Here is a 10,815-nt window from a genome sequence, read left to right on the forward strand (position 1 = left end):
AGTCTGCACCCCTTTTTGTCAACTCTTGTCCATGTGCTCATAAATGGAAGTTCTAGCTATCGCTCCTCACTAATTTTATCCCTATTTTTCTAAGAAATATGTTAAATAATAAGAAAGCTGGAAACCCCATTAAGATGTAGGTCAGAGAAACAACCTCTAAGGTTTTTCTATCATGAAGATCATCCTGGAGGTATAGTAGGTGACTATAGACCAATTTTTGCCACCCATTAATTGAGTCATTGAAGTAAAGCTGCACCTATTATATATTTGTAACAAAAAGTGACAAAAACGTAAGCAGAATATCTAAAACTCACAAGACCAAGAGGTGTATGAGGGAAAAATGCAACAGGATATGAGATAAATGTGTCTCTGAACAAGCAAGTGTAAATATGGACTCCATTGGTCGGAGAAACCGCATGGCCGAACCCCCACAATATTCAACACATCATTTTCTTGAGTCTGTCTAGATTCTTCAATGTAGGAGTAAGATCAGGAATTCTTCAAGGCTTGAAGTGCGGCCAGCGCTGAATGACCCTGTACAAGCTGTCACCTGGGCAACTTGTTGTCATCACATTGCGATGTCCCTTGAGGGCATAATTTCCTTTGATGAAGTTTTTGGAGACTCCACAAGCAATGAGACTCTTGGCTGCATTAAGAGCAGCATTGCTGGGCACACGCTCTAAGAAAATGAGAGAGAACTTCAGCAAAAGAATGAAAGTTTACCCTAAACTTTACACCTTGTATTTTATACCAACCAATGCTCTATAGACAGAAGCACAAGAAAACCCACCACGATCACATATTGTTAGCACCAACATAAGACTGATTTCAAGCCCACACTTACTAGTGAAGGATCCTATAAAACTGATGCCACTGGATTTGGAGTTGTAGGATGCTGCATGCACTCCAAGGGTTGTCCATCCTCTGCCTTCATACACAAGGCCATTCTCTCCAATCAAGAAGCTACATAGAGAGCCGTGTAAATTATTATGTCATCTACAATGTAACTGACCTGTTATTCAGTTTTGAAACTTTCATAGTTTTATTGTGCCATCTCCCAAGTCACAGTATTGCTTCTATATCGAACTACACAGCTATATTATGGCTGCACACTTGTTCTGCATTGTAGAGAGCTCTAAATACGGCATCCATAGCAGTCTAGGGGGCCATACTCCATATGCCTCTGATCTCATACCTAGTTTCACACTCATCAGATACTATGTTACAGAGGTATATCTCCATGACATGGTGCCACGCGGAGGCATCATAGGATGGCCAATAAAAAAGTGAAACCAGCTCACCCACACCAGACACTATCCTGCAATCTAAGCAGCACGGTGCAGGGAAGGAAGCAGCCTTGTCCATAGATGGATCCAATTCCAAAACACAAGATTTCTTCCAGCTCTCATATAAGGTCAAAACCCAAAAAAATATTGTAGCATCCTTAGAAGCATCCTCATAGAGGATATTTTTAAGGATGCTATAACAAAGGTTTGTTTTTAACCTCATGAGTGCTGGAAGAAATCTTGCGTTTTGGAATTTTATCATAGGCACATGGACTACTGAGGGCTCAAGTCCTAAATGGTAGACTTTTAGCCTCCTTTCTTTTGACTCCACTGAAACCATGAGTTAATTTAGAGCCGAGTGGCGGAGGCTTAAAGGGTTTTCCCTGGCAAATACTATTGATGACCTATCTTCAGGATAGGTCATTAATAGATGATTGATGAGGATCCACTGCTTGGAATACCCCACTAATCATCTTATCATCTAGTATGCTGTTTGTGCAGCAGCACTGGATGTTATCATCAGCGTTGGAATCAGAAATGTCATAGGGGCTTCAGCCCCATTTAAATAAATGGTAGTTCTGCCTTCTATTACACATCCGCCTTTGACCCTGGGGTCAGAGCCAGAAATGCTCAAAGTGAATGCTTTCAATGGGAGTGAAACCCTTTATGACACTTCTGCCTCTGTATGACATGAAGCTTTTGTAAAGTTGCATACATTTCTAGGGGTGATGTATTATGGCTCTACAGAGGTTGTGTAGAATCGTCATCTGGCCATGTGCGTCAGCTGTAACATATTCTTTCCATCCTCACTTCCCGAAGACCTTTTGACTATTGTTGTCTTTTAGGGCAATTGGCTATAACACTTCTTCTGTCCCTCACTTGTATCCGATGTCACACCAGTGTTGGGACTTCATATGAAAGCTTTGTATATTCCTGACTTGTGCACTGCAAGTCGCCCTGGAGTTACAGAAAGCCCCTTCCGTGTGGTGGATGATCACATTAGGTACAGGAGTAGTCAGCCTAGATCGGCAGGTTGGGTTCTTCGCTCCCCATTGAGCCCTGGTAACAATGGTTGGACAACCTTGAAGAAAAAGGAAACACATTGATATTTGCTGTACTTGGGCACAACTAATGGGCATGTTGCATGGCCAGATAACCTGCCTGTGCTAATGGTCACTGACCGACAATGAGCATGTTGGTCAGTGCTCGTCGCCTCAGTGTACACAGGCCATCTGCTCTGTAGGGACCACCGATCAGTAACATGATCGTTCGTCCCCATAAGCTATCATTGATGGGCTACATATCTCCCCGCTTACACAGAGATGTGCAGCCAACCAGCGAGCATTTGTACTCTCACCTAAGTGACACAATTGGCTGATGATAGAGCAGTTGAGCATTCATCTTCTTACATGGCCCAATTGTCACGTGAGCGAACGTTCGGAAGGCCCATGTAAAAGGACCTTTAGGCGTGTTTCACACGGGCTACAAATTCTCGCTACTAATCGCACATATGTGAGGCTCAGGGTTTCCAATGGGTTCTTTCAGGCTACAAAACACCAAGAACCCATTAGAAACCATGGGCCTCACATGCATGCGTTATATGGCGAGATTTTGTAGCCCGTGTGAAACAGGCCTTAATCCTGAGAATTATGCAATAAAATGTATGCTGATTTTGCCCTTTTGTGTGTTTGCAAGAAAATTGCCCAAGGAAGCTTGAAGGCGTTAAAGTGAAAAATAGTCGCATCCAAACACCCTACTAATCGTACCTTTTCTATGATGCGTAGTGTAGCCACCTACAGTAATTAGATGACCATGATACGAGCCTCGACTATAGTCACACATCTGTGCTCATGGGTCATCCATCAAGCCTCTTGCCCCTACTATAGTGCTAAGAGGGGAGCTGCGTAATACAAGTATATTTGTCTGGCTCTAGGGGGAAGATACTCGGCTCACATCAATAATATCACCTTAGTAGTCAACTGTTAGAAATATTACAACTTCTACCGCTGATCGGGATTGTGGCAGGATAGTTACAACACAGCCATTTATGGATGGATGTCTCATCAGCAATCAGAGTACAATCTGGCTATACCTGCTCTGTGTGCACACTATTTTCTAACCCAACTCTCTAATTGGTACTTATGACCTACAGTTGCTTTTATGCCATCCTATTGTTGGGCAAGTGATGGAGTCTAAGCTGCTACAGAAATAAGCCTGTATTGTGCTACTTAACCCCATTTTAGTGAACTTCCTTCACAAGTGCCAATAACATGTCATGTCCTGATGTGAGCTGTAATGACTTTCTGTTCACTATGTAAATAGGAAGATGGAACAAAGCCTCTGCAGCGCCACCTATAGGAAGGCAGCATTCCTGCAAGTTAATGTCACACTTTTTAACACGCCATGTAGCAATGACTGGGAATACAAGCCAAAGCCAGGAAGAGATAACCATACACAGGCAGACTGTTTCAGGGGTTTGCCCCCTCATCAGTGTGCAGTAGGTTTGCTTGCTGGGCAAGTGGCTTTTGGCTTGGTTCTGATAGGGTATGGTTTCTCCTTTGGAGAAGAACCTAGTGACTTTTAACAATGACTGGGAACATGAGTATAGTTTTATTGTTTCCCTCCGGAAAAGATGCAGACTTTGGCTTATATGCCCAGTCATTGCTTCAAGGCTTGTTAAAAGGTCTTTGACTTGTAGGAATGCTGCCTTCCTATAGGTGGCACTGCAGCGGTATTGTTCCGTCTTCCAATTTGCATAAATTTCCCAAAGGAGCATGCATGGCCTTATAAGTCTCCTTGCACCTAGGTGCTCTCCCTAAAGAGAAACTATACCTTTCCATTCGCTGTTAAATGCTTTTGGGTACAAATATTTGAATACAAAGAGTTTTTTTCCCGCAAAGCAATGGCAGCACAACTCAAGATCCCATAAAACAGGTAGGAAACGGATTCATGTAGAGAACAGAGGTGCAGAGTCCCTGGTCCCAGCATAGACTGACTCTACCAGAATCCATTAGGGAGCTGCTTAGATGTAGAACTCGATTTTTGCTTTATAATAATCCATTATATATTTTGCAGAAGTAATAACACAAGTTGAGCTTACCGTGTATTACAGCGCAGGACACGGAGAGGAGCGCCAGCAGGCGGGACATTGTGCTGGCGAACAGAGCTGGCATACCGCAATCAGAAGATATAATGCAGGAGGGGAGTGTTGATGACTCCGGGTCTGGATGGAGAAATGTCTGTTCTTCTGGCACCTCTTATATAACCTGATGTCAGGATTGTGAAATATACAACTTTCCAGTAGTGGTTGCATTGTTCTTCTTTCTTTACTGTAAGAAGGAAAACCACAGTTCGCCACCAGTAGTCATGAGATAGTGGGAGGCACTGTTATGTTCTGACAGCTTGGAAGGGGACCTACACACTTATACTAACATAACCAAAAGTCCCCTAATGTAGTGAATCTATTATAATTGCTCCTTTTGTTAGCAGGATTGATCTGAGAAGCACAAGAAGATGCAAAGTGACCAACAAATCCTGGCAGCCTATATTCTGTAGTTGGAGCAATACTCCCCGACCGCTGTAGCATAGCCCAACCTAATACAATGGAGAGCAATCTAGAGAATAAATACTACATACATGACTGACAGGAACATTTATTAGAGCCTCTGGCCCTCTCACGATTGGCGCTTCCATGCATGAACATTCTCCCCATGGCCCCGGAGTGCGGCATAAAATTACGTGACAGGTTTTCTGTGGATCATTTTCAGTGCGAACCCACATAAGATGGGAAAATCCAGCGACCAGAGCGACTTCCAACGAGGCCGGCCATCGGTGCTCGACTAGCCGGGGTCTCACTGTCAACCGCAGGGGAGGGTGATCGAGGAGGAGGGGCACCACGTGACAGGGGCACACTATCGCGATCCATACTCCTTACATACTGTCTCTTATTATAGAGACCCAGCAGTGACAGTGCCTTTGTCTGCGTTTGAGTAGATGGTGAATTATTATCTACACCTCACCTAGTAGTCATCTCTTATTGGAACTGTCCTATTGAACAAAAGCACCATATTTATTTATCATCTGTATGTATCATCACTCTCGAGCCACCACATGATAGTACCTACCTGAATTATCTTTATACCTTTGGTCTATTACGACAAAGAAAGTGCTATACTATAGACTACCTGTTCAATCTAGGCTCCTGATGAACCACAATTTTTATTATGGGGAAACGCGTCGAGCTTTCTATATACAAAGAGGTTTCTATATACAAATTATCTCTACTGTGAGTTCTCTATACACAAATATCTCTATTGTGGGAAGAATCCTTCTTTTTCATCCACTTAAAAGAGCTTGAGACACTGCCGTGTCTAACAGAACACCATTTTCGAGATAGTAGTAACTCTGGTAGTTCAGCATGCAGCAATCTACTGCACTCTAAGGCCTTAGTCAGACGGGCGTTTTTAGCCGCGATTTGCGCATGCGCATGCGTCCGGCGATTTTATAAAACCATCGCTTTTTATGCGCTCGTCCGATAAATTATAGAACAAAAAATCGCAGATCGCACCTATCTGCGATCTGCGATTCTTGTTCTCTTCTCTATATGCGCTCAATGGGGCCGGCGGCAGCAGCGCCAACCCCATTGAGAACATATAGCAGACAAATCATTCTTCTCTGCCACAGCTGTAACAGCTGTGACAGAGAAGAACGATGTTTGCCCATTGAATTCAATGGAGCGGCAATACAGCCGCTCCATTGAAAGCAATGGGCTGCCGGCGTGCGCGGGGTGAATTGTCGGGAAGGGGTTAAATATATAAACCATAAACCCTTCCCTGCAATTCATCCTAAATGTGTTAAAATAAAAAAAAATTGTATACTCACCTTTCCGCTGCAGCCGGAGTCCAGCCGCGGCCGCTGTCAGTTCTCCTGAACTGCTTCTCGGCACTAGTCAGCCGGCGGGGCTTTAAAATCCCCGCCTGCTGAATGATCTGCCTCTGATTGGTCACAGCCCTGATCAATCAGAGGCAGGTTTCACTCACACACCCATTCATGAATTCATGAATGGGTGAGTGACTGCTGCCTCTCAGCGCTGAGCCAATCAGGGGCAGGTCTGACTCACATCCATTCATGAATTCATGAATGGGTGTGAGTGAGGCATGCCTCTGATTGGCTCAGCGCTGAGCCAATCAGGGGGCAGGTCTGACTCACACCCCCATTCACACCCACTGCAGGACGGCCGCGCAGAGCTCCGGCTGCCGGCAGAAGGTGAGTATACAATTTTTTTTTTATTTTAACACATTTTAGGATGAATTGCCGGGAAGGGCTTATATATTTAAGCCCTTGCCGACAATTCATCCCAGGCTCGCCCGCAGCGCATTGCTTTAAATGGAGTCGGCTCTATTGCCGTCTCCATTGAATGCAATGCGCTGGACAGCTCCGGCCCGTTTCTAATGAAACGCGGCTAGGAGCAGATTTTCGGGGTGATTTGCGGGCGACTTGCGCGCACCGGTCACGCGATTTGCGGATGCGCATCCGTCATGCGATCCGCAAATCGCACGAAAAAACGCCCGTCTGACTGAGGCCTAAAGGAGCAATATGCTATCAATCTCAATCACTCTCCATACCACTACCAGGGTTGAACTGACTAGGATTCGTTTAAGTTCGTCCCTACATTATACATTCTTTTTATGGAGAACTGATCTAAAAATCCTAGTAAATATACTTTTCTCTGTAGCACTTACTCCTACATATACCTGATACTAAGGTGGAGGCTATTGTCGAGATAAGGATAACCTTTGGATCCTTTGTCTTTTATGTTTTGTATGTGTGTCACCCATTTATGTTTTTTTTTAAAGTATCTTTAATAAAGAATCTTAATTTTAGTCTGTAACTGTGAAAAGGGCTTAACTAAAATACTATAGATTTTTCCGTCTCTGTGACCAGCCCATCGGTGCACCCCAACACAATTGCTGAGTTCTGTTACGGTATTTATGTATTAAGCTTGGTTCTGGGGCTGTACTTATGTGACGTTAGTTTTGGTACAATAGTCACAAACTGTTCTGCTGTGGGTTCGCTGCCTTCTGCACAAGTAGAAAACAGGCAGACTGCAATAAATATACAGTTTCTTCCAATGACAGGGAAAAGGGAGTCACCAAAGAAAATGGCACAGGGTTCCATGTAACCTATGGGTGGCGCTGACAGCAAAATGCCCTGTAGCCAAGTTTGTACCTCCTGTTATTACTGCTGTATAATGAGAATTACGGCACGACTGGTCCGCGCTCGCAGTTTATGTAAGAGAGCAGAAAGCAAGCATGTTTCTCTTTTGCAACAGAGTTTATGAGTTAATATCATGATTAGAAATAACAGTAACTGTTTCACAACCTCGGGGTTGCAGACTGAATGTATCGGTTGCTTATAGTAGGAAACTATAAGTCTTGTGATAGAGAACAGACAGCTTTAATGTGATTTCTGCACAGATTTAAAGATCTTCACATTTTTAGAATTTTTTTTAGGGGCAAGAAAACCCTACAAAATATTGATTTAGTTTGCAATCACATGAGGGTGATTTGCAGAAACGCCTAGCAGTCAAATCCCGGCACCAGCTAGTCTAGCACTGATGACCGGACCTCGTTGGAAGTCGCTCAGATCACTGAATTTCCCATCTAATGTGGATTCACACTGAAGCGGATCCGCACATGAGGGACCATTCAGTGTATTTACAGCACCTATAAAAGGACTGCAGTACACTCAAATACATGAATGCTTAATTCATTTTCAGTGAAAGTGAGTATATACAATGTTTAAACCAAGAGTGCAAAATTTACAAAAACACGCAGAAAAGTCAGCAAGAAAAATGTGTTATATACAATGATTGGGCAATCCATTATCATCATTTTTTAAAAATCTGGATACAAAGGTCCGGTAAGTATTATTCTTCAGAGGAAACGTTCATTTAAGACAACAGTTTCCTACAAATATAGGGTGAGGCAAAAGTCTGGACACACCCATTTAACTGGCGTTATAATGAAAAGATTGACTTCTAATGTATGAAAGTATTAATTGGGAGGGTGCTTTTTTTGTGGTGGAGACCTTTTCTGCGGCAATTTTGAGCTTCGGGAAGGAGGTCATGTGATATATCAGTCTTGGCTAGAATTTACCCAGAAACACTCTGGGGGTGTCAGTTTTGGCTATTTTTACTTGCTTAGGAGTTACGTGAGGACAAAGCCTCACAAAGTGCTTTACATGACATGTTGGATGCGTCCGTATTCTGTGGGACGCACATGGTTAAATGTCTAATCCAGTCTTCGTGAACACGCTGAAGAACTGCAGGGGATATTTCTTCACAACATTACAGGAAATGACTTCAGATAAATCATATTGCGTAATTTTTCCACAGACAAGAGACTTTAAATGGCTCCAGATATAAAGTCCAAAAACGAAAAGTCTGGCAACCTTGGCGGCCATTCTACTGGACCTCTACACCCAATCCAATGCCCGAGGGATTGTACATTCAGCCGTCTGTGTACAGCTACGACAAAGTCCGCAGGTGGACCTCTCTTTTGAAAATAAGGTGGAAATTCGTTGTTCTCGTGGAGCACAGATGGGAATATGGTGTCCTGTAACATCTGGAGGAGCTTCTCACCGTTACATGATCCATCAATGAAAGAAGGCCATTCCTAGTTAGCACTAGAGACAAGCTCATCCAAGTTAAAGGGGTTGTCCCGCGCCGAAACCTAAATTTTTTTTTTTACACAGACCCCACCTTAGTAGACAGTAAAAACGCATCCATTTGTTATTAAAAAAAAAGATTCGCTTACCTGGATCCCCGTTCTGCAGCTTTGAAGATTCTTCTTTCAAAGATGGCGCCGCTGGTCTTCTACCACTGTGCACCGCGGGTCTTCTCCCATGGTGCACCGTGGATGTTCTTCTGCAGTCTGCGTTCCACTGCCGATTACAGCCACCTCATTGGCTGATCGGCACCACGTGACGAGGCGGGGCTACGATGACGCGGAGAAGAGGGAGAAGCCAGGACGCAGCTCGTGAGCCCGGACACATCCAGCAGAGGATTCCTCACTGCGCAAGCCCGACTGTTCGTGCGACCAGAGAAGAGGTTTGATCGTCGCCATGGAGACGGGGACGCCAGCACCGGAGGGGGTAAGTGTATAACTTCTGTATGGCCAATATTTAATGCACGATGTATATTACAAAGTGCATTAATATGGCCATACAGAAGTGCTTAACCCCACTTGCTGTCGCGGGACAACCCCTTTAGGTTTCTGCACCGCATATATTCTGCACTCCTAAACAAGTAAAGACAGGGCAAAACTGAAAATTGCAGCCAAGACTGATATATCACATGACCTCCTTCCCATTTAAAACCCTGAGTGTCGGAATTCAAATTAGTTGCCAAAAGCATCTCCTCAACCAAAAATTGCAGCCTCCCTCCTGATTAATATTGTCTTACATTGGAAGTCGTTTCTCTCAGTATTACACTAGCTAAACTGGTGTGTCCAAACTTTTACCTCACCGTGTATCTCATATGACTGATATCATGAAGCATATGATACATGTGTAGGAATAGGTTGTCCTAAATGAACTTTTCATAACATGAATCATGTGATACATATGACAGATCACACATTGCAAGTCAACACTAACAATACTTGTTAATCACTTCTCCTGGGCCCGGATTATTATGTCAGCCGTCCTTAAAGGGGAAAACTATAGTGTTACACTCAAATTCCCCAAAGTTCTCTGTAAACTTGTCTGGGGATTGTTCTGAGAAAAGGAAAAACTCAATTCAAAACCCCCTAACCCCCCCCCCCCCCCCCCCCAAAAAAAAATAAAATTGATGATTTCGTCCAAACTTCTCACTCCTAATGATGAAAACGTGTCACATATTTATGTATCAAAATGAGGCGTGATGATGGCGATGATTAATCAGAATCTATATTGGTTTACGTTAACTTCACACAATTAAGAAAGAAACATGCAAAAAGGAGTAAAAGTGGCTATTTCCTGAAAATTCAAAGGAAACGTTGACTATGCAGATAAGATTATATTAAAGTGATCCTCCGCCTTCAGGACACAATTCTACCCCAGGACCAGCAGGGGAAGGCATATGGACCTGCAGTTCTTCTCAGCCATCCCTCTCAACTGCTGGTTCCAAGTCTTGTTATCGCCTGTCATAGATGGCCAATGCAATCTTCAGACTACCTGACCCCCACAGTGCATTGGATGTGTTAGGGCTCTCTCATACAAGCGGTTTTTACCGCATTTTACGCGCATGGGTTTCACACGTAATACGCAGTAAGTAACTTTACATTACTAGTTTGACCCAAACATAAAATGATATAGAAATACTTGGAAATGTTTTAGGAAATGTTTATTTTAATTGGCAAGGACTTCAGGATAAACTGCAATGTCAATGTACCAACTTCCATCTGAGCTTTCCTGTTACGGCACTCTGCCCCCCGAGCGCCAGGTGGGGTGCCCTGATCTTCCCGCACCCCACTGTCCCTGCCTACTT

The 10,815-nt window shown here is 43.7% G+C and overlaps 1 protein-coding gene across 1 annotated transcript; it reads right to left on the reverse strand.

Annotated features, from left to right (window-relative positions):
- Positions 1 to 245: 245 nt before the first annotated feature.
- LOC136580654 (peptidoglycan recognition protein 1-like) lies at positions 246 to 4,551 on the reverse strand. Its single transcript, XM_066581401.1, has 4 exons — positions 4,387 to 4,551; positions 2,166 to 2,367; positions 845 to 963; positions 246 to 679 (listed from the first exon to the last, which is right to left on the reverse strand). The coding sequence occupies exons 1-4, from the start codon at positions 4,457 to 4,459 to the stop codon at positions 501 to 503; spliced, it is 573 nt and encodes a 190-aa protein (XP_066437498.1). The 5' UTR covers positions 4,460 to 4,551; the 3' UTR covers positions 246 to 500.
- Positions 4,552 to 10,815: the final 6,264 nt, after the last annotated feature.

This window comes from Eleutherodactylus coqui, chromosome 10 (assembly GCF_035609145.1).
Source record: "Eleutherodactylus coqui strain aEleCoq1 chromosome 10, aEleCoq1.hap1, whole genome shotgun sequence".
Classification (NCBI taxonomy): domain Eukaryota; kingdom Metazoa; phylum Chordata; class Amphibia; order Anura; family Eleutherodactylidae; genus Eleutherodactylus; species Eleutherodactylus coqui.